This window comes from Malaclemys terrapin, chromosome 3, assembly GCF_027887155.1.
Source record: "Malaclemys terrapin pileata isolate rMalTer1 chromosome 3, rMalTer1.hap1, whole genome shotgun sequence".
NCBI classification, from domain to species: domain Eukaryota; kingdom Metazoa; phylum Chordata; order Testudines; family Emydidae; genus Malaclemys; species Malaclemys terrapin.
The window spans coordinates 146,860,369-146,885,066 of NC_071507.1; the positions used below are offsets into that span (position 1 = coordinate 146,860,369).

The window sequence follows — 24,698 nt, forward strand, 5'->3', positions numbered from 1 at the left end:
AATTTTCAACACCCTGCCTACTCACAAAGAGCTAGCAAGGACAGAGTAGATGAACATTATATACAGGCACATCTGTTACAATTCCTGCACTCAGTGGTGATAAGTTATCAAGCTTCAGTTTTAAACATACACCTCTACCCCGATATAACACGACCCGATATAACATGAATTCGGATATAACGCGGTAAAGCAGTGCCTTGGGGGGGCGGGGCTGCGCACTCCGGTGGATCAAAGCAAGTTCGATATAACGCGGTTTCATCTATAACGTGGTAAGATTTTTTGGCTCCCGAGGACAGCGTTATATTGGGGTAGAGGTGCATTTACAGTCCTTTCTTGGAAGGTTGACTTTGCCCAACCTCACCCCACAAAAAATAAAGAGGAATTCTTATTTTTAAATTCTTCCCTCATCACAAAAGTAGTAAGTATTGGCTAATTATAAGGTTCCCTTTAGCAGACATTCTAAACAGAACAGCCCACTTAAAATGCTTGTTCCATTTTGGATTGGTAAAAATTTAGTCTTATTAGGACAATTACCTTCTTTTCTTTTTGTTGCAAGACTTGAATCTGTTTTATTTTTTAGGGTTACAGTTGATTCAGTTGCAGTTTCTAAACTCTCTTCATCTGATATCTGTGATTGTACAGAGCTTTCATCTTGTAAGGACTAAAGAAAACAATATATATTTTTAAAAGCATCAAGAAAAAGAACTCAAACACAGTATCTAAAAGTCATTTCCTTGTGATAATAGTTTGCCACTGATATACCCCATACCAAATAAACACATTATTAGTTCTAAACTTTAAATATATGAACACATTGAAGTTTACACCTGTGTAATCATTCCAATTATTACCCTTCTCTAAATTTTCCTATTTCTGGTATGTTTTTTCCCTTTTTTAAATAAAGTGAAGCAACCAATAAAATAGTTTTAGTATTCTTAATCCAATTGTAAATTGTTTTATGCCAACAACAAATCTGCAAATCTTGAGCATTCTCTTTTTAGTTAATAAATCCTGATATTCATATTATCTTCTTGACTACCACTGCACATTGCATTATTTATGACAAGAGACTTTTCTTCATTTGTCTATCTCATCATTCCTTACTAGCTTAGGAAAAAAAATAATCTTGTGAACACCTCATATATGAAATTCAAAGTGAAATGCAAGGGAATGAATGTTTGAAGAAACAACTTGAAAAACCAGTTACTATAGGATAAGTAACTGTACTTTCTTCAAATGATTATTCACAGATTCCACTCTGGATATGTAGCAAACAGTCATCCCAGCACTAAGAGGAGTGAGAACAGAGGCCTACCTACCACAGTTTCTATCCAATCTAGAAGCCTGTGAACAGTGAGATGTGAAAATGTGACCTGACCTACATATCCCCACTTAGCATATCTGAGATGGGGACGTTAGCTAAGTGGGCCACCAAGGCGGCTGAGGTTGCTTGGGCATGGTAGAGTTAGCTCTAACATGTCCATATGGGTCTTTCTTGGCCAGGCCATAACAAATCTTAACACAGTCCAAGATGCATTTAGAGAGTTTGTGCCAACACCAATTGTCCCTCAGCCCTTTCAGCAAACATCACAAAGAGCATGGCACTACATCTGAATGATTTAGACCTGTCCAAATAAAAACAATGATCTTACAACATCCAGCATATGGAGTCTCATTTCATTCAGGGAAAACCAGGAGATGAACAGATCGGTTAATATGGACGTCAGAACATTTTCGGCAGGAGCATGGGGTGAGACCTGAGGGCAACTGTCCTTGTGGAAAGCTATATGGCAGGCCCACCCTGCATCTCCCCAGTTTTCTCTAATCATTGTGATGACTGACAAATGATAGAGGAAGAGAAGGTTACTCACCTTGTGCAGTAACTGAGGTTCTTCGAGATGCGTGTCCCTGTGGGTGCTCTACTTTAGGTGTTCAAGTGCCCCTGCGCTCTTAGTCAGAGACTTTTAGTAGCAGTGCTGGTTGGGTCGCACGTGCATAGTCCCTGCCTCGCGCTGCTGCAGGCAGTTAACCGATGCTGTGCAACCAACCCCCACTCAGTTCCTTCTCTACTGCAGAGACTAATAAGGAAACTCTGAAGTAGAGGGGAGGAGGGAGAGTAGTGGAGCACCCATAGGGACACACATCTCGAAGAACCTCAGTTACTACACAGTGTGAGTAACCTTCTCTTCTTCTTCGAGTGCTGTTCCTGTGGGTGCTCCACTTTAGGTGACTTCAGAGCAGTGCCCTCCGATGGAAGGAGGGGCTTTGGAGTTGAAGTCGTGACCTCCGATAGTAGAGAGCATCCAAAGGAGGTATCAGACGTTGCCTGTTGCTCTAAGGCATAGTGCTGTCTAAAGGTATGGCCTGTGGCCCAGGCAGCAACTCTACAAATGTCCGCGATAGGTACATTGTGCAGGGAAGCCGTGGAGGCTGATAAGACTCTAGTGGGATGTGAGTGAATCCCCATGAGGGATTGGCAGTCACACTAATGATAGAGTTTTGTGCGATTTTGGATCTATGTGGAAAGTCTTTGTTTCGAGATGGTGCTCCTTTTGGAGCATTCAGTGATGGATAGAAACAGTCTAGGTGATTTATGGGATGGTTTAGTCCGGTCTATGTAAGAAGCCAATGTCCTCCAAACATCAAATTATGGAGTGTGTAATGTGTTCTGTCTGTGTGGGGTTTAGTGGTGTGGTCTGAGGGAGACTTTATCCTCAGAAGAAGACCATGTATGGGGGTTCTGCCATGAAAGCCCAAAGTGCTCCCACACGTGTGACAGATGTCATTGCTACAAGAAATGCTACTTTCATAGAACGGTGTAGCAGTGATTATGTCATCTTGGGTTCACATGGGGAAGAGGTGATGATTCGAAGGACCAGGTTCAGGTCCCATGGTGTAGTAGGCTCACATAGTTCAGAGTAGGCATTATTGAGTCCTCTGAGGAAACATTGGGTCAGTAGATGGGTAAAGACGGGATGGCAATCCACCTTGGGGTGGAATGTTGTGATGGTAGGTAGATGGACTTATTGAGCTCATGGATAGGTCTGACTGTTTGAGTTCTAATAGGTAACGCAGTATAGAGGGTAATGTCCCTGGATGGAAATCATCCGTTTTAGTTGGCACCAGGCTTTAACTCGTCTCCCGTTCAGGGTGTATGGGAGACAGTTCATTTCTGTTCAACTGTGTAACTATATTTTGTACCTCCTCTGAACAGGTCAGCTCAGGTTCTGTGAGCAATGGAGGAGCCATGCTCTGAGATGCAGTTTCTGTGGATGCAGGACACAGTCGGAGTCCTGGGGCACCAGGTGACACAGAAGTGTGAGTTTGATTAATAGATGCACGGTCATGCTGAGGGAGTAAGGATACCATGGTTTGGGAGACCATGATAGTAGAATTACTGTGGCCCATCCAGCCTGATCTTGTGGATCACTTGGTTCAAGAGAGGAATAGGAGGGAAGGCATAGAGAAGGGGAGCGTTGCACTCAAGGAGGAATGCATCGCCTAACGACTGCACATCGAGACCTGCACCGGAACAAAAACGAAGGTGTTTGGTATTTTGTGCAGTTAATAAAAAGTCTACTGAGGGGAACCCCCAGTGTTGAAATACATACAGGAGTACTGTGTTGTCGAGCTCCCTTTGTGGTCCTGAGAAATTTGTCTGCTGAAGGTATCTGCTGTGGTGGCGTGGATATTGTGTCTGATGCACCATCATCAGGGTTTTATGGCTTGCACACAGAAGTACTGTGAGTGTGCTCCCCCCTTGTCTGTATATATAATACATACAAGCTAAGGCTTCAAATAGCCTTGGACTTGAGGAGTGGCAGGAATTGGGAGCAAGCGTTGCGGACAGCTTGAAGTTCCAATAGGTTTATATGTTGAAGAGATTCCGCAGGGGACCAGCAGCCCTATATAGAATGTGGGTGCAGGTGTGCTCCGCATCCCAGGAGTGAGGCATTTGTGGTCTGAATGAAGGGTGCCCCCGTGCATATGTTGGTCAGTTTTGCCCGATATCGTGGGGTGTTTGTTTATGCTGTGCCTTTGTGGAACAAAGTTGATACGTAGCCTTCCTTGTAGGCAACGGATGTTTAATCTGGTGTGTCTGACAGCAAATGTTGTGGCTGTCATGTGGTCAAGGAGATGGGGGCAAGTCCTGGCAGATACCTGTGGGCTATTTCACGCAGTGGGTATGAGGCTGGTGAGAGTGAAAGAACATTGTCTCGGTAGTGAGGCTATAGCCTCGAAAGAGTTGAGGTGGGCCCCAATGAAGTTCAGCTCTTGCACTGTTGTTAGAGTGGGCTGTTTGGTATTTATTAGGAAGCCCAGATTCGTGAAGAGGGTTACCACCTCTTCGGTGGCTTGCAATGCTGTTTGCTGGGTTGATGCTTTTAGCAGGCAGTCGCTTATAGCGTATAGTGTGACCATTTTGAATCGTGTTTCTGACTAACTTGTTCAATTATCGGAGGTTGAGCATTGGTCTCCATCCATCAGAGTTCTTGTTAGGGGGAGTTGATGGTTGGTATGCAACTTGAGAAGTAGATTGTTGTCCCCTCAGGGCCCGTGTCTGCGACCCTGTGAGTCAAATCACCGCTGTTGCTGTGAATACATTGGCTGGTGGTATCATTGGGATGTAAAGTAATTTCTCTGTTTCCTCTTCGGTTTGGGGTTATAGGTTCCCAAGGATTGGAGAGTCACTTGTGAGTCCGTGAGTGAGTGGAGTGAATCGTCTGCCTTTTTGGCAAATAATTTGGGCTGGCAAGTCTTCCACCATGAATTGCACCTCTTTGGGGAAGCCAGAAAGATAGAGCCATGAACTTCTCATTACAACCACCGTCGACACAGATGTTGCAGCCCTGTCCTCAGAATCAAGTGTTGTAAATTGTTCTCCCTTGTCCTTGGCAATACAATTAATCAATTCGGACATTTTTGTGTAGTTTGTATAGTTGTATTTTGTTAGTAATGTCGCATAGTTGGCTATGCGGCGGTGAGGGGCAGCCAAGAAGCAAGCCTTATTTCCAAAACTGATCAAGTCTTTTCCAGTCCTTATCATGAGTTGTGTTTCAGGGCTGTTGTTGCATGCCACGTTGCTGGACTGCATCTATCACTAAGAAATTATGCGCTGGATGCGAAGTCAACGCCCTTTGTTGGTACACACCTCCTGTTGGACCTTCCACCAGCTGGAGGGGCATCTGCAAGGGTCCACAGAATGACCCTTACAGGGTTCATCAGTGCCTCATTCATATGAAGGGATTTTTTTTTTTTTTAAAACGAAGCAGATGTATGCAAAAAACTCACTAGCCCATGCTGTATCACAGGGACCTCCTCAAGGGAGATGTCCAGAAAAGGCCACCCTCTCAAATAAGTCATTGAACAGTTTGAAATCATCCCCTAGATTAGGGGAAGGAGGCATAAAGGTGTCCTCTGTGGACAATGATGGCAAGTGAGTAATTGATGTCCCCTGCAGGGGGGGAGGTTCTTCCTCCTCTTCCCCTGGTACCACTGAAGGTGCTGGTACAGAAGCTGTGGGGAATTACTGTGTGCTGGGTCTGGCCGTGGTGGGCAGTCCCCCCTTGTGTGGGGCATATGACCCAAGGAGTCCAGTCTGCCCATTGGGATGGGAGCGGCATAGGGGGTCCCCATACCACTGTAAGTACCTGGGGACAGCATAATATGCCCCAGGAGAGACTCCTGGGTTGACTGACTCCTGATGGATAGGAGCCGATGGGGGAATAACTCCCTGTTCTTCCTCAATCTTTCTCCTTCAAATAAGGAACGAGACAGTGAGTGATGTTGGGGACAGAGGAAGACTTGGTGCCGAGGGTATAATTCTCATATCGGTACCGCAAATAGAGGGATCAGGGGCAGAGCCGAATACCAGAACCCTCTGTCTGAGGAACTGCTGCTGTGCTGGTTTGACTGGCCCCTGGGGCTGCCTCCTTGTCAGTGCACCTTTGAAGAAGCCACCTTTTATAGCGGCGCCGCACTGCCGTTTGTAGATTGCAGTATGGAGGCACAGGTTTTTGGTTTCACCTTAGTGCCTGTGTTGGAGCCAGCTCTTGTAGCGTCTCTGGCTCTAATGGTGCCAGCAGTGCTGGGATTTTCTGCTACTTTGGCTCCTGGTGCTGACAGCACAGCTGGTGCCGGTATTGGATGCCCACTCACAGAACGAATATAAAATGCAGTGCAGAGGCACGGAGTTTTGATTTCCCCATAGTGCCTGTGTTGGAGCCAGCTCTTGTAGTCTCTGGCTCTAACAGTGCCAGCAGTGCCGCGATTTTCCACTACTTTGGCTCCTGATGCTAACAGCACAGCCGGTGCCAGTATTAGATGCCTGCCCGTGGAATGAACATACATTGCGGTGCAGAGGCATGGGTTTTGATTTTCCCATAGTGCCTGTGTCGGAGCCGGCTCGTGTAGAGTCTCTGGCTCTAGCGGTGCCGGGGTTTTCCACCGCCTCGGCATCCAGCGCTGACCGCATAGCTGGTGCCAGCACTAGATACCTGCCCGCGGAGCAGCTGTGGCGTGGAGGCACGGGGCTCCGAAGCCTCTGTCTGCAGCGGTGCCAGAACGCTCAGGCACCGGAGCGCCTGGCGCTGACAGCATAGCCGTTGCTATTATCATCCGTGGGACGGCTGTGGGTTTGTTTGTTTTTTATTCCTGCGGTGGGGACCCACCCAGGTGCTTCCTCGAGTGATGCCTGGCGGGGCACTCCAATGTGGGGTTGGAGAAAGCACTCCTGTCCGAAGCTGCGGCTGGTGAAGTGGGGAGGGGGGGTCCCAAGCCTCATGCCCCGACACAGGTCTGAGAGACCTTTCCACTCCCTGCCTTTCTGTGAGCCTGAGGCAATGCAACACTTTGTTAGTGCCTGCGCCGGAGGCACCAAGACACAGGCAGCAAACACATCAAGCGTGGCTGTCAGGGACAGGCACTCCGAGCCTGGAGGCAAGGCGCTGAGAGCCTGGGAAACCGGGCATTCCCGTTGGAGGGGGATACGGGGGGGGGGGGGGGACTACGCACGTGCAACCCAACCGGCACTGCTACGAAAAGTCTCCGACTACGAGTGCAGGGGCGCACGAACACCTGAAGTGGAGCACCCGCAGGGACAGCACTCGAAGAAGCAGCACATAGCTGGTTTTCAGTGGGGGGTTCCCCCTCAGGCTTGACATCACTAGGTTAAGGTCTCATGATAGAGGAGGGTTCCTGAACAGGGGAAAACATTAATAAGCCCCTTAAATAATCTTGATACCTGGGTGCAAGAAGACTGTCTACCACTGGACCAGAGGGTGATTAGCAGATGTTACTGCCTGAAGCACCCATATTGAGCTGAGTGAGGCCAGAGAGTTTTAGAGAAAGCAGACAGTCCGATATCTTACTTCTGCTGTGAAGTAAGATGTCCTAATGTCAGCTAGCTAGCATCCAGGCAGTCAGGAGACGTTACACTGGGTCCAGGTGTGGAACTTGCTGTTGCACTGAGAGACCAGGTCCGGTTGAGCTGGTAAAGTGATGGGCCATCAAATGGATACACTCATTACATACGAATACCAATACTGCCTGCCCCAAGCCAGTTCTATCAGGATGACTCAGTCCACATCCTGTTTCAACTTGCTCAGGATCCTTGGTATTCCACGGATGGGGGTAAAGTGCGTATTAGGTTCAGAGCCCAACCTAACTGGGCTAGCGCCCCCTCTGAAACAAAACTCTGGGTACTTGTTGTTGTGACTCACAGTGAAACTGCCCATAAATGGGAGAGGCAGTTACCAAACAGGGAGCTAACTGAAGGGTGACCAACCAGTGATTCTAAATATGCAACTCCTGATCTGCATGTCAAAATTGATGTTTCTCTGTAGGGCTCTAGATGGGGAAGCAGTCAAAGAGGAAGTGGAGTTGTCTGAGGTGGAAATGTGACCTCTTCCTCGGGGACTCCAAAGAAGTAGTACTGCTGCTGTCTGGATCTGTTGCTGTTGATTCAAGAACTTCCTCTTAGGGGCTAGGACAGCAGTTCTCAAACTGTGTCGGGAACCCAAGTGGGTTGGGATCCTGTTTCAATGGGGTTGCCAGGGCTGGCATTAGACTTGCTAGGCCTTGGGGTTGAAGCCAAAGCCCAAGCCCCACCACCCAGGGACAAAGCCCGAGGCCTTCAGCCTTCATCGGGACTCAGATTACAGGCCTGCCAGCGGGGGCTGAAGCCCCTTGGGCTTCAGCTTTGCCACACACACACCCTGCTTGAAGTAGCGGGGCTCAGGCTTTGGCCCCCCTGCCTGGGGTGGTGGGGCTTGGCTGGCCTCAAGCTTCAGTGGGCTCAGACCTCGGTCCCCACGCCTGGGATCATGTAGTAATTTTTGTTTTCAGAAGGGGGTCGTGGTGCAATGAAGTGAGAACCCCTGGGCTAGGCTGCAAAAGCCCAGGGATCTCCATGTGGCCCTACACTCCTTTAGAGTATGTAAGGTATTGTCAGTGGTACTGTTAAAAAGTTTACTGTTCTTGAAAGGGAAGTCTATGGCTGTCTGGACCTCCTGAAGGATGCCAAATGCCTGCAACCACTGCACCACCCAAGGAGAAGCAACAGGTATTCTGGGGAGGATGCCTCACTATGAACTTCTGACAGGGAGTAGGAGGAGGTGTAGTCCTCTTCTGGAAGTGGAGCTGATATTTCCAGTGTGCTTCATCTCTGCACGTGTACTGGAGATAGTTTAGTGACCACCTCTCACAATTTGTCAGAGGGATGAATTCAGTAGGGGAGCTGATCTCAAGGTGCAGCGTATTGTGATGCGATGGGTGAAGGATGATGATGATGAACCTCCATCATCAATTTCCATTGCCAAGATAGAGATGAACAGTTCTGATACAAGCATGGTGCAGAGAGAGCACGCGCTTAGGTGGATCTGAGGTGCCCAGTATGGGGACAATCAGTGCCATGGATAATTTGCAAACTTGACACCATCAAATTAGGCCTGAATAAAGAGTGGGAGTGGCTGGGTCACTACAAAAAGTAATTTTCCTTCTGTTGATATTCACCCCTTCTTGTCAACTGTTGGGTATGGGCCACACCCACCCTAATTGAATTGGCCTCGTTAGCACTGATCCCCCACTTGGTACGGCAACTCTCATCTTTTCATGTGCTGTATATTTATACCTGCTTACTGTATTTTCCACTCCATGCATCTGATGAAGTGGGTTATAGCCCACAAAAGCTTATGCCCAAATAAATTTGTTAGTCTCTAAAATGCCACAAGGACTCCTTGTTGTTTTTTCAATGTATCAGTCTCTAAAGATGAAACCAAAAATAAATTAACTTTTGTGAGGATATAAACAGATTCATTAGTTATTTTTCCTGCACAAGTCCTACACATTTCCTCTTTTCTCTAAATATGAATTTAATCTTGCTTCTAAATTCATATTACTAGAACTCTTTTTGGTTTCAGAGTCACTGTTTTCATTCCCCCACCCACCCCACACACACCTAAAACATCTTTAGCTATCAACAGTTTCCACAATTACTTATTTAAAACAGAAAAATAAAGTTACCTTTAAGTCTCCCGGTTCATATGAATCATCCTCATTAAGTTTTGGTGCATGCAGTAAGAAAGGCGTAATCAAATTTGTGCATTTAGAGCCAGATATCTGCCTGTTTATATAAAAGACAACGTTAACAGTAAAAGAAACCTCAAACTTCAAAATGTAGGGACAAATGTTCACCTGTTTTGAGCTAGTTGTGCAAACGCTGGACAGAAGTCACAAAATAATAGGAGCAGTGAGAATGTTCCGATAGCACAGTTATGAGTACAATATAAAAATCTAAACAGATGACACATTATCCCATGATAGGCAGAAGCCCCTCCATATGAGGAGTTCTACTTGGTTTGCTTCCCTAGTAAATGGGTACATATGTAGATTTGGAATAATGAGGTTTTTGTTTGCCCCGCCCCCCCCTTTTTTTAAAGGGTTTTGAATAATAATAGATATGTTTCTTAAGCTTTTTTAGATTATCGATTTAATTTTCCACAGTTACAGGAAATTACAAGAGGGGATCAAAGAATTATTTAATAATAGGAACAAATTCAAAACAAAGCTTTATAACCATTAAAACAAAAATTGTCAACATACATAAAGTAAATATCCTTCAACTCTAAGCTTTCAAGTAGCATTTTTCTTACTTTACCTATCTGTACATTTCTATAATTATAATAGCTTTTCCTTAGTTTGCATGCACATGGTGAAATTGCATTTACCAATAAAAATCTAATCCTTCCAAGCCGACCTATACTCCGGTACAAAGATTTTACTTGAGTGGTCATTTGAAAAAGTTAGTGTATCATGTATTCTTACCTACGGTAATATAATAGTTTTATTTTTGCCTATAATCATTGTTGGCAGTTATGTCCAACTAAGTTGTCCATGTCCTGAAAAGAGTTGTCAGTTCTACTGCCCAACAATATCTTTAAAGAAGAGTAGATGGATTAAAATCTATTGTTTTGCAACAAGATTAATATAACTAACTGTACCTCTTTGTAACACTAGTTGTAAGTGGAGCATCCATCTTCTTCACAGTATCTACAGCATCAGTTACTAATTTAACAGGAACTCTCCCAAATGGGCACACCTAAATATTTAAACAAATTGAAAGTTATCAAATCTAAAAAAACAGGGGCAGGGGTGGGGGGGAGGGGTGGAGAGAGAGAAGTGAGCATTCGAAAAGCTTCCACCTGGTTAGATTTGTTTAATTGCTTTAAGGGATTGCGCCCAACCAGGACTGCATCAAACTCTTGTGGAGAGTTGTTCTTCTCCCTAAAAAAACAAAAAACAAAAAAACAAAAAAAAAGAGAAAATACACTGCAGTTATCTCAGCAGTTAAAAAAAACCAAACCTTGAATAAAAATATAAGAATTTAAGTTGTTACCCAAGAGAAGATCTGGGGGCATTAGCAGAAATTTCACCAGAATCACTTTTTTTCCTACTCCGGAGATTTCCAGCCATGTTTTGTGGTCCAGATTCTTGTGTGCTTGAGACTATAAATAAGTTAACAAGTAGTTTGAATTATTCAGTGACTACCAATGAAATATATTACATATTTCAAAATATTCAACTGCCCTAAGCTTGCATTAACTGTAGGATTTTAATGCACATCAATGAATAAGTTAGTTGCTGAAGGAAAAAAACAGTTACTAGCCTCTCTGTAACTGTTGTTCAAGATATGTTGCACGTGTCCATTCTGTTGTCCGTGTGTGCGCATGCGCCTCGAGCACAGTTGCTGGAACTTTTTCTCCCAGTGGTATCTATTGGGTCCACTCTGGCACCCTCTGGTGCAGTGCACTCATAGTGCCAGTATAAAAGGCCTGGCCGACCTGCACCTCCTCAGTTCTTTCTTTCTGGACAACTCCAAAAGAGGGGTAGCAGTGCGAGTGGTGGAATGGACATGTTCAACAGATCTCAAAGAACAACAGTTACAGATAGGTTAGCAACCGTTTTTTCCTTGAGTGCTTGCATATGTTCATTCTGTTGTAGGTGAGTCCAAAGCAGTAGCATAGGAGGTGGGGTCAGAGTTCATGGACATGATGATTGCAAAACAGCTTGACCAAAACTGGAGCCGTCCCTGGCTTGTAATGGCCTAGTTGGCAGAAAACTTATGCACTGACAACCAAGTTGCTGCTCTGCAGATTTCCTGTAGAGAGACCTGGGCCAGAAATGCCGCTGATTAAGCTTGAGCCCCTGTAGAATGGGGGGTCAGTATAGCTGGCAGTGGAACACCCGCCTGTTCGTAGCACAGGCAAATGCACTAAATGATCCAGGAGGAGATTCTCTGAGCTGAGACAGGGAGGCCTTTTATCCTATCAACTATTGTTATGAAGTGTTGAGTGGATCTACGGAATGGTTTGGTCCTCTAAATATAGAATGCTAGGGAACATCTGACATCCAGAGAAGAAGATGCTGCTCTGAACCTACTGTAACAGCATATATGTGTATGTGTGCTTAAGATCTAATAAAAAGTAGTTTTAGGTAAAAGCACTCTGGTTTGTATCAATCATATATCAGAAGGAGGAACTGTGTTCCCCACTGATTTATTCCTGGCACCGCCTGGAGAAAAACAGTTAAGTTACCACTGCTTTGGGTTCTGAAAACTCTGTGCTCCCCACCGAACAGTGTGCTCCCCATTGAAGCAGAGGCACTTGGTGCCAACTCTGACTACCCTGGCTCTGACAACGGTTTCAAGGACACCTCCATGAGTAAAAACTTCAGCCTGGCTTCACAATCCATTTCTGTGCTGGGCTTAAAATCTGAAGATCTAGCAACAATCCCGAATATGAGCTTCCCCCAAACCCTTCTAGCAGCTTGAGTGCAGGCAGCTCACTGGCATTGGCTTAATGCAGGAAATTCGGGACTTGAAGCCCAGAGACCGAGGCATCCCTCAATACCAGGTATCGGATGAAACCATCAAGTGGAGTAAAAGCTGATCTAACAACACTAATAACTAAGTAATAACTGTAATACTACTATAGAAACTTTTTACAATAAAATCAAGAAAGTACACAGAGCATTTGCAAAGGCAAGTCAAGCAATTCCAACAGTCACTGGTAGTAAGAAGAAACTCAGGGGATTTGGGGTTGGCTGACTCCCTTTATACTGGTGCCCAGCAGCACGCAGCAGAGGACACTCGAACCATGCCGATGAATACCACTGAGGGAAAAATTTATGACTGTGTGTGAGGCGCACACATCCCAAATGCATATGTGCAATAACTCAAAGAATATTTGTGCTAATAAGGGTGGAATACTGTCATTGTCTGTAGTCCACTGCAGTCTGAAGAGGCTCTACTGAAACTGAAGTGATAGATACATCTCTTGGAAGAGATACAGACGTATACGAGCAGGTCAAAACTTAAAGTACTAGTAATTTGCTGCTGTACACCACTCCAAAATATTCCGACTTACAAAAGTGGTTTCTGAAAATTCCACTGGAGAAACAGAGAGCTTAGGAAATCAAAATAGCTATATTCCATAACACACTACCAGTACTAATTAACTTTTATGGAATATTGGAGTATACCTAATTTTCTCTACACGTATAGGGTTGTAATGTCTGAGGTCTTTTTCTGCAGCTAAATTAGGAGAGCCATGAGCCAAGAAGCAGAAAGTCACATCCTCACATTGCTTCTAAATTACATCAAAACAATGTAATATCCTACTGCTAAGAAGGTGCCCCTCCTAATAGTACCCACCATCGTCAGATAAGCAAGGAAACTTTTAAGATTTGATGGCATTCAGTCCGGCAAGGAATCACTTATCAACAGTTGTTTATTGCTTATTGTTTGCTTTTATGGTACTCACTTCTCTACTGTTTATCTGTATGGTTTCTGTCTGTTACATAACAAATTTTGCTAGGTGTAAATCAGCAATGGTGGTGGGGTATGATTGGTTAAAGAATTGTTTCATAATGGGCTAGGATTGGTGAAAAATACTGTTTTATAGTTTAAAATGATTGGTTATGGTATAGCTAAGCAGGACTCAAGTTTTACTATATAAACTGGGGTCCAAAAGAAAGTTCTTTGGAACCAACTCCAGGACATAACCCCAAGATCAGAGCTGCCAGACCTCAACACCCTGCCAAAAACATCGTGCAGAAGCTGGAGTCCCCGGATGACCGGATGCTGACTGGCCATCGGAAAAGGTTCATCTGCCTTATTGGGAGTGATGAGCATTGTATGCTTAGCATGTGCATTGTTTTGGTAACTCATAATAAATAGAGGTTAAGAATATTGCTGTGTAAGGCACTTTCACTGGTAAAAGACCCCACAAACCCACAGAGTGTAGGGTTATGCCTTCAGCCCTTAGAACAGGGTAAACCCTAAGTGTAAGGTTACGCCCTGAGCCACAGGAAGGGGGTAACAGTGGGTGCCTAAAGTAAGAGGGTTACGCCTCGAGCTCTAGGAAATGGGTAAAGGTGGGTGCCCCTAGTGTGCGCGGGTAATGGGGTTGTAGGAAGAAGTTACTCTCCTTGTTCAGTAATGATGGCTCTTTGAGATGTATGTCCCCATGGGTGCTCCACTGTAGGTGTGCGTGCGCCACTGATCGGAGAACTTCAATAACAGTCCCTCCCGCATGTGCGGCTCCTCGCCCACTACAAGACTAGCCAGCATGCATGGGCATTTCCCTTTCAGTTCCTTCTCTCCCACAGAGTCCATTAGCAATACTCCAAAATAGAGGGGAGGACAGTGGGTCATGGAGCACCTATAGCGACACACATCTTGAAGAACCATCATTACTGCACAAGGTGAGTAACTACTTCTTTGAGTAGCGTCCCTCTGGGGCTCCACTGTAGGTAACTCTTGAGCAGTACCTATCACTGGAGGCACCAAATTGGGTGTCTGTAGCAGAATCCCCCAAGATGGCATAGTGTTCAGCAAAGGTATGAGCAAATGCCCAGGTAGCTTCTCTGCAGATCTCTGATATAGGGATATCCTTGGAGAAGGCAATGGATAAGGCGACTGACCTCATGGAGTGAATACGTATTGATGATGGGGATGTTTCTTCACAGTTGGTAGAAGAGCTTGATGCAGCCAGAGACCCACTTGGAGAGTCGCTGAGCTGAAATAGCTGCACCTTTTAATCTATTCACAAGGGAGAGGAAGAGTCTTGAGGATTTTCTAAAGGCCTTTGTTCTGTCCAAGTAGAAAGCCAAGGCCCTTCTCACATCAAGCATATGGAGGATGGCCTCTCTGTTATCCATGTGAGATTTAGGATAAAACACTGGAAGTTGAATGAGTTAGTTCATGTGAAAGGCAGAAGACATTTTAGCGGTGAACTTCGGATGTGGTCCAAGTGTGACCTTGTCCGGGAAGAATACCGTAAATGGGGGATGAGCCATCAGTGCCACTATTTACCCTATCCTTCTGGCCGAAGCGATTGAGATGAGGAACACAGTCTCCATGGAAAGGTGAGTTAGTGAGCAAGTGGCCATAGGTTCAAACGGTGTTCTAGTCAGCCCCTTTAAAACTAGACAGAGTTCCCATTGACAAGTGAGGAGGAGTGGGGGGCCCTAGGTTGCAAGAAGAGGTTCACTATGCCTTTGAGAAATCTCTTCGTAGTTGGGTGGCAGAAGACTGAGAAGCCTTCTACCTGTTGGTGAAAGGTTGCAGTCGCCACTAGATAGACCTACAGCCAGCTAGTAGAAAGGCCCAACTTCTTTAAGGATAATAGGTAGTCTATACCAATGGCAGGGTAGACATAGCGGGGTGATTCCTCTGGGTTAGCACCAGATCTGAAATGGCTTCCACTTCTGGAGGTAGGTGTGACGACTAGTGCCCTTTCTACTGTGTAATAGCACCTCTTTTACCTCCTCAGAGCAAGATGCCTCTATGTGCTGGAACCATAAAGGAGCTTCGCCTTGAGTCTCAGGGTCTGCATGTTGCGATGGAGAGCGCATCCCTTGCTCTCTGACAGGAGGTGAGGAGTGACCAGAAAGGTCATCAGTGGACAGTCAGGTGTGACAGGGAAGGGTACCACGTCTGCTTGGGCCAATTAGGGCAATCAGAATGATGTTCGCCTTGTTCTTCTTTAACTTCAGCAGGACCTTCATCAGTAGAGGAAATGGGGGAATGGCATACAGGAGGCCTTCGTACCAAGGAAGGAGAAGTGCATCTCCCAAGGAGTGACGCCTGATCCCCGTTCTGGAACAGTACTGGGGACATTTCTTGTTCTAGTGAGTGTCCGTCTGTTACCAGGATGGATTCTTTGCAGCTCAGACACTTCTGGAAGCCTGGGGAGGCAGGCATAACCTTGTTATGGGGGGTCCCCCCCCACCGGGGTTGGTGGGCGGCAAACCTTTTCTGGTTAGCCTCGTGAGGGTGAGTAGCCATGCGTACGTGGGCAGAATGGACTGCTATTGAAATTCTCCAATCAACAGCATGGGGGCGCGCACACACCTACAGTGGAGAACCCATAGAGACACCACTCAAAGTAGTAGTAAAACCTATGGTTGGACAGGAGAGTGATTTAACATCTGGTGACTATGTAAAGGCCCATCTGTTTGCCAAGAGCCAGCATGGAATGTTCATTCAAATTCTAACCTCTGGTGAGGACCAGTGGAAGGCTTGAGAAGGTAAACAGGGCACTTTTAGATGAACAGTAAATAAGCTCTTTCAAGGGTTTACTAGTAAGTTCATTAACCAAGTCTGGAGTAGAGCTGTGCTGACTGGGTTTTCTCACAGTGGCCTTTGTAGAGTACCTACCATATTTATCAATGAGCATCCAGTTCCTGGGGACAAGGTCCTGGGAATAAGGGAGTGGAGTAAGGCGTGATAATATAAACATTTCCATGTGTGTAGTTCAGTGGTGCCAGCAATTACATGAGCTCAGGGAGCAGAAAACCTGGTTTTGTGATAAAGTGGTTCAAATTTGTATTTGTAAAGAGATGCAATTCCTATCCTAATCTGACTGGAATAAATACACTATGTAATCCAGACTGATCCCTTTCCTAGAGTTTAATTTCACTGAATGGAACCTCTTCAGCCTACGTGTTTCCCCCAAGCTCAACTGTTAGTAGTTTCTGGCAAAAGCGTCATGTCCCAAACCCTAGTACCTTCTCCACTAATATTCTCCCAATCAACCTTCTTATATCCTGCTTTGAGTTAACAAAATGCACCTGCCAGTTACCCAGCAGTAAAGACCCTACATCTCTATGCAGGTTCCAAACATCTAACATCATGATGACTTAGTCTTAGAGGATTCTTAAGCAGAATCTTTGATTCTGCCATTCTATTACAATATTACACATTACACAAGAAATTCCATCTTGGCCTTCTTAACTAGAACTAAAGGCACTACATCACTACAATTTTTTAAATGTTAGAATAAAAGGACTATCTAGGTATTTACATGGCCCTCACCAACAAATAGCATTCAAGAACCTCAATCATTTATGGATTTATCCTCACACACCTATGAGATATGGAACTATGTTTCCCATTGGCAGATGAGGAATGGAGGCACTGGGTAACTTAAGTCAATTGCCCAAGGTCTGTGACCCAACGAAGAACTGAACACGGGTCTCAAATCTCAGTCCAGTGCTTTATTCTCTAGAAGATCCTTCCAACTATATTAGTACTGTTATTGCATCATTCAAAAAACAAAATGAATATTTAAGCTCAACTGCAACTTTAGAATACTGAAATGACTAACCTGTGAAGTTCTCTTTCTCTTCATCTGAAAGCAACTGCCTTTTCTGCAAGTGTAGGTTTTGTAGAGCAATTTCCAGCATTTCTGGTGGAACTGCACAGCATTCCACAGCTTTTTGAAGAAGCTGTTTACACTTCTTTACATTTCCTAGTAAGCAGTAAGGGACAGAGAATTCATTAAAAGTTTTAGTGAATACAAAAGATACCAATTAAACAAACAGGCTATATGCTCTTAAACTCCTTTTGTATTAGCATTTTGTCTGGTATGTGCTTTGCATTACCCTCTCAATATCAGCATATTCCAAACCCACGACTGATTTTGTGCTCTCCCATTTATCACAGACACTGATTGTCCACCCATCTCAGAGCAGAAATTATGACAGAGGAAATATGAAAAGCCAGCCATATTTTCACTTGAAGTTGTGTATTGCACAAAACATGTTTCATAAATCAGCATCATAAAGGATGTCTACACAGTTGGCATTTACTCATCAGCTACTACTACAACCCATTACATTGTTTTATGTTCTAAAAAACAGTGGCTTTTTAAGATGTATTCCAGAAAAGAAAAGGCAGATTTAAAAAGTAAAAAATTCTATAATGACTTTCTAGGTCTGATAAAAACTGTCTCTATAATCCCTGTAAATTTTGATTCATGAAGAGAACACAAATAGAAGCTGTGGCTTAAATATACCCAGCAAAACTAGACAAGGAATAAAAAACAAAAGTGAGAAGTCCACTAAGGAAGCCACATCAGGAAAACAAAATTAAACAAAAACCACACACAAAGAATCAGAGGGAAGGATAAGAAAGAAGAATATTGTTTAATTAAGAGAGAAAAAGAGTTGTGCTCAGCATATTATTTCCACTTCTAATGAATAAATACAAGAGATATTTAGAGAGTATATTGACGTTTTTGCTAAAAACAGAATTTGCTTTAATATACGTACATATATACACATATACATAATTATTATAAAATTGTGCATTATATAGACACACACACACACACACACACACACCCTCACCAGGAAAAAAGCCTACCTTGGCCAAATTTCACCTGCCCTCCCCACTATCACTCACCCAGGACTAGTGTGAAATACTTAGCCTATTACTATTACCATTTACTCTGTTAATAGAAGTGGTAGAGAGCTGTACTGTGGATCTAAATGTCCATATCCTGCTGATTACCTAAGCTGGGGGTTAATATGGGTCCACATACTGGAATTATTATTTGCTTGTTTTTAAAATTAGGAAATTACATCCAAAATAACCTACATTAAAAGAACATTAAGGTTGCAAAGTCAAGCAGTCACAAGTTCTGAAATGCCATACATAAGGTTGTACATGCAGCCTTAATTTGCCCCTTTGTGCATGTGCATTATGATACAGTCTTTAATTATATGTTCACTACTATTTTTCCCCCAGAGAACTCATGCCTGATTCAAGTGAATGGGTAGTTATTCAAGATTTCTTATCTTCCTCTTACAGTGTGTGGCCCCAGGCTTTATTAACTGCACACCATTCAAACCCTGCACTGAACACAAAATTAATTTCCTCTCAGGCATTTCTATGGTGTTTTCACCATAGTATTCAAGAGTTTCACAAACACTAATGAATTTTTTTCCACAACACCGGTGAGAATAGGTGATATTATTATCCCCATTTCGCAGATGAGGAATTGTGGCACAGAGATTAAGGTCAAAAGTGTCCACTAATTTGGACGCTCAGTTTGAGACATTTAAGTCCTGATTTTCCAGAGTATTTAGTACTTTTATAGCACTTCATATGCTCAAAACACAGCTCCACTTAACTTTAATTGAAGTCATGAATGCTGAGCACCTCTAATCTATCCCCTTCTCTCATGTTGGGCACCCAAAAAATGAGGAACATAATTAGGGCCAGCTCCACAACAGGACTCGGGTGCCTGATACTTTAGGCAACACAAATATCCTCAAATCCCCCACTCAGCAGCCTCCTATTTTATGTTCCTAAAGCTCATGATTCAGGGCTTCAGTTGGTCACCACTTCCTTCACCACTCCAGTGCATTCTCAGAAGTTTTTGGTCTCCTTCCTCTGAATGAGATGAGAGATGGACATGGCTGGAGATAGAGCCCTGGACCACCTGGAAGTGTTCCGAGGTGATACCAAGTGTTCTCTCTCTCTCTCTCCCTCATGTGCTTAGCTGGCTGGTTCTTGCTCACATATCTAGGGTCTAACTGATTGCCATATGTTATGTAGGAAAGGAATTTTCCCACAAGACAGATTGGCTGCGACCTTGGGAGTATTTCACCTTCTTCTGCAGCCTGGGATATAGGTCACTTGCCACAATTATCTGGGTATATCCTAATCAATTCCCTGCCATTACAAGGGTCTCACACATTGATGCACTTCAGTCCCTCCTATTCTCCGCTCGTGGCACATAATAGTTTAGTTTCCTGTGGGCTGTAATATTTTGATCTAATTCTGGTTGTTGGGTTTAGCAAGCAGATGTTGGTGGCCTGTGATATACAGGAGGTCATACAAAGTGATCTGGTGGTCCCTTCTGGCCTTAAGCTCAAAATTTCCACCAGTGGGCATTTGCACAGCTGCCTCACTGTAGGCACCTGGAAATCTCCCACATTTAAACCCCAGCAGGTTCCCCAAAGGCGTTACACTGTCTATTGCATCTCCAGGACCAATTCCAGTAATTGTCTGGAGCACACCTAAGCCCACACAAAGCAGCTGGAGGAGAGGTGGTGGTGCTGCCGCCCTTTTATAAATCTTCAGGCCAGTGGTTATGGCACTTACCCAGGCTCTGGGAGACAGGTCCAATTCAATATGTATTGGAGAAGGGGACTGGAATCAGGGTCTGCCATCTCCAAGATGAGTGCCCTAACCACCAGGCTAGTCTCTCTCCCCCTTTCTGGCCCAATAACAGTGGAACAACTGCTACAAGAGGGTGAGAACCTGTCCCAGAATACCGCAGGCCCCAGAGGTTAGGGCAATCATCTGGGAGGTAGGAAACAAATTCAAATTCATTCTCCACATCAAGCAGAGGGGGAAATGGAACAAGGTCTCCCAAATCCAGGGTGAGCATTCTAACCACTGGGCTGAAAGTTATAACAAAGGGACACTACCAACACCTCGCTTTTTGAGAAAAAAGGGCTTCGGCACCTAATTCCAGGGAAGGGTTCAGGCTGGATTTCTAGTGGAGATAAGTGATTATGTGCTGGTTGGGGAAAGTGCATAGGTCCCTTTGAGGGGGACAGGCTTAGGCTACCCTCCTCTCCTTGGCATTTCCTACTGGCTAACTTGGACTGCTGCCTGCTCAGCTTGCTGGCCTTTGTGAATCCCATTCTTAGGCACCTAACTCTTTCCATGAATTGTATAGAATGCCTCAATGCCTCACTCGGAACTGTGGATTCCACTGGGTCGCAAGGCACCTAAAAATCAGCTGTTCTAGTTCACAATTAGTGATAACTGGTAAAAATGTGATTCAAGTGACTTGCCCAGCGGCACAAAGGAACTCTGTGGCAGAGACAGGGATAGAATCCAGTTCTCCAAGACGACATCCAATTACCTTAACCAAGAGACCATTTTTTCCTCTTTCAACAATCCCCTACCTCATTCACTACACACTTTCCAGCTTCTTCAACTAATAAGGCAGGGGTCCTACAGACAACAGCCTCATTCACTATACAACCCTGATTAATGCCCACATTAATTTCTGAGCACTGACTAAGATGGGATCCTGTGGGAGTCAGGGGGTACAACTATGCGACCATGCTCTTAAAAATCTTTCATAACACATACACACAAGGGTGTCAAATTAAGGCTGTATGGGCAACCTTAATTCTGGCATTTTCTACTTTTGAATGCTTGACTTTGCAACCTTACTATTCAGAACTGGGTATTTTTGGAAGTAGTTAGTATTCATGATAGAAAACAACTATAGCATTTACAAATATTCAGTAAGTCTCTGTAAATGAAGACAAAGGAGGAGAAGGAGCTGTTGGGGCAACTAATTAAGTCAGTCAGTGACCAGGCATAATTATTTATCACATTCCCTCACAGTCTCCAGTGTCTAGAAAGAAGAATCTAGTTCTCTGTAAGCAGAGGTATACGTAATGAGAAAGTCTAGCTGACTCCTCTAGGGGCCACTGTGACATTAAAAAAAGGAAACAAGAGTCACTGCCAAGTACTGGAGGCAGTTTCTCCAGGAGGAGGGGAACATTTAGAAGAGCATAAAACAAAGCAGTTGGGTAATATGTCTTAATAACAAGGGAACTAAGTTACAGGGAAACATGGGCTAGAGATCAGAATAAGAGAACAGAACAGACAAGGAGAGGTGCCTGTGGAACTGAAGACACTGATTAACTTCCTCCAAGAAAGGCTACACTTATTACATTAAGTGTAGCTAAAATACATAAATTCCTTTCCCTTTACTTTTCCATTTAATTAAGTTCTGTAATTACTTCAGGAATTTTGTTTGATCATAACACAGGTGTTTCATAAGCCACTCTTTATTAAGACATGCTCCATAGTATGATATAGTTTGAAAACCCCTGCTATCGTCTACCTACAGTAGTTTGTAACAAAGTTGTGACTATAGACCCCAACTATACAGAGTATGCAGGAGCATCGCACTGAGCACAGACCAGCAATACCAGTAAATACAGATGTCCTGGGTTTAGAGACTGAATACAAACCTGATGAGAGAATCTCTTTCCATAACACAATTTTTATCCACTCTGGATATCAAAAAATAGATATTTAAACATATTTTCCTTTTATAAAATAAACCTGAATAAAATTAAATTTGAAATTATGACAACCTATGTTAAGCCCTAATCTATTAAAATCACTTAAAAAAATAAAAAAGTACACTGCATCTTTGAGCCCTTCAAAAATGTTATTGGGTTAAAAGGTGCTGCTGTTTTAATTATATACAGAATTGAGGGAACATTTCAACTTGTTAGGTCAACACAAGCTTCATAAATATTTCATAACGTCACATGCTGCATTAAGTATCTGTATTATTTTCCATCTTTACAGAGAGAATTCTCTAGACATTTTTCCAAGTGTAAGTACTTCCAGTTGTTATCGTATAGACAAGCTTTAGCTTTAATTACTTTAGGTTTCAGTTTAGCTAGCAAGAACCGAGAGAAGAAGTTACTCACCTTGTGCAGTAGCGATGATTCTTCGAGCTGTTCCCCCAATGGGTGCTCCACTGTAGGCGTGTCTGCATCCCTGCGCTGCTGATAGGAGAACTTTAGTAGTAGTGTCCATTCAGCCGATGCATGCGCTGCCCCTCGTGCTCTGCCACGAGGCTAGTCAGCGTGCACGGGCGAGCCCTCCTCAGTTCCTTCTGTATCGCAGAGTTAATGACAAAAACTCCAAAGTGGAGGTGAGGAGAGTGGGTCATTGAGCACCCATGGGGGGAGGACGGGGGCATCTCAAAGAACCATTGTTACTGCACAAAGGGTGTCACTTCTTTTTCATCGAGTAGTGTGCCAATGGGTGCTCCACTGTAGGTGACTCATGAGCAGTGCCCCCTACTGGAGGCTGGGGCTTCAGAGTTGAGTCTGTTATAGCACTGTGACACTGAATCTGGTGTCTACAGCAGAGTCCCCAGGATTGCATAGTGTTCTGCAAAGGTATGTGAAGATGCCCAGGTAGCTGCTCTGCAGATTTCTGATATAGAGATATCCTTGGAGAAGGTGACAGAAGAGGAGACCGATCTCGTAGAGTGCATGCATATTGAAGATGGGGGTGCTACATTACATATCTGGTAACAGAGTTTGATTCAGTTCAAGACCTATTTGGAGAGTTTTGAGTTGAAATCACTGTACCTTTTGACCTATCTACAATGGAGAGGAAGAGTCTCTGAGATTTTCTAAAAGCTCTTGTTCTATCCAAATAGAAGTCCAAGGCTCTCCTCACATCAAGCATATGAAGAATGGCTTCCCTATATATCCTGATGAGGTTTGGGAGAAAAGGTTGGAAGCTGAATAAGTTGGTTCATATGAAATGTGGAAGTCACCTTGGGAGTGAACTTCGGATGTGATCTAAGTGTAACTTTGTCAGGGAAGAACACCGTGAAGGGAGGATGTGCCATCAGAGCTGTTATCTCCCCTATCCTTCTCACCGGGGTGATGGCAATCAGAAATGCCGTCTTCATAGAAAGCTGAATTAAAGAACAAGTGGTCATGGGTGATCTGGATGATGGGATGGATTGCACCCTCAGCAAGTTTGTGGATGACACTAAGCTGAGGGGAGAGGTAGATATACTGGAGGGTAGGGATAGGGTCCAGAGTGACGTAGACAAATTGGAGAATTGGGCTAAAAGAAATCTGATGAGGTTCAACAAGGACAAGTGCAGAGTCCTGCACTTAGGAAAGAAGAATCCCATGCACTGCTACAGGCTGGGGACCAACTGGCTAAGCAGCAGTTCTGCAGAAAAGGAACTGGAGATTACAGTGGATGAGAAGCTGGATATGAGCCAACAGTGTGCCATTGTTGCCAAGAAGGCTAACAGCATATTGGTCTGCATTAGTAGGAGCATTGCCAGCAGATCAAGGGAAGTGATTATTCCCCTCTATTCGGCACTAGTGAGGCCACATCTAGAGTACTGCGTCCAGTTTTGGGCCCCCCACTAAAGAAAGGATGTGAACAAATTGGAGAGAGTCCAGCTGAGGGCAATGAAAATTATTAGGGGGCTGGGGCATGTGACTTATAAGGCGAGACTGAGGAAATTGGGCTTATTTATTTAGTCTGCAGAAAAGAAGAATGAGGGGGGATTTGATATCGGCCTTCAGCTACCTGAAGGGGGGTTCCAAAGAGGATGGAGCTATGCTGTTCTCAGTGGTGGCAGATGACAGAACAAGAAGCAATGGTCTCAAGTTAAGGTGGGGGAGGTCTAGGTTGGATATTAGAAAACACTATTTCACTAGGAGCGTGGTGAAGCACTGGAATGGGTTACCTAGGGAGGTGGTGGAATCTCCATCCTTAGAGGTTTTTAAGGCCCAGCTTGACAAAGCCCTGGCTGGGGATGATTTAGTTGGGGTTGGTCCTGCTTTGAGCAGGGGGTTGGACTAGATGACCTCCTGAGGTCTCTTCCAACCTTAATCTTCTGTGATTCTATGGGTTCAAATGGCAGTCTAGTCAGACCTTTTAACACTAGATTGAGCCCTCAAAGCAGCAACTGAAGGGCAGCGTCTCTTTGGTTGCTGGTAGGCCACACTAGAACTACGGGAGGCCTGTTGTCTTTGAGCCTGCCAGGAACCCCAGTATGGCCATTGCCATGGGAAGGGACCCAGTGGTTGGTACCGGGCTGTCCAAACCAGAGACGTTGTGGATCAGGATGACGATATGACTAAAGTCCATAGTGAAATTAGGCACCTTTTGTAAGGTAAGAAGAGTGGCAGGAGACCATGTCCTCTTGTTCACTTTCTGATGCGGAAGACGAAAAGGGTGGTGTGCGTTAAGAAGTCATCAGCAAGTCAAAGGTTCTAGGTGAACTCAGTTCTGGGGCCCTGGTACTGAGCAGAGG

At 44.5% G+C, this 24,698-nt stretch overlaps 1 protein-coding gene across 2 annotated transcripts in view; it reads right to left on the bottom strand.

Moving 5' to 3' along the window:
* TTK (TTK protein kinase) overlaps positions 1–24,698 on the bottom strand; it is a 98,493-nt gene that overhangs the window by 50,454 nt on the left and 23,341 nt on the right. For both annotated transcript variants that reach the window (XM_054021397.1, XM_054021396.1), the window contains exons 5-10: positions 17,169–17,312; positions 10,895–11,003; positions 10,701–10,782; positions 10,500–10,597; positions 9,523–9,622; positions 535–661 (exon numbers count right to left, since the gene is read on the bottom strand). In XM_054021397.1, the coding sequence (XP_053877372.1) occupies positions 535–661; positions 9,523–9,622; positions 10,500–10,597; positions 10,701–10,782; positions 10,895–11,003; positions 17,169–17,312 (660 nt within the window). The remainder of the gene's footprint in view (positions 1–534; positions 662–9,522; positions 9,623–10,499; positions 10,598–10,700; positions 10,783–10,894; positions 11,004–17,168; positions 17,313–24,698) is intronic.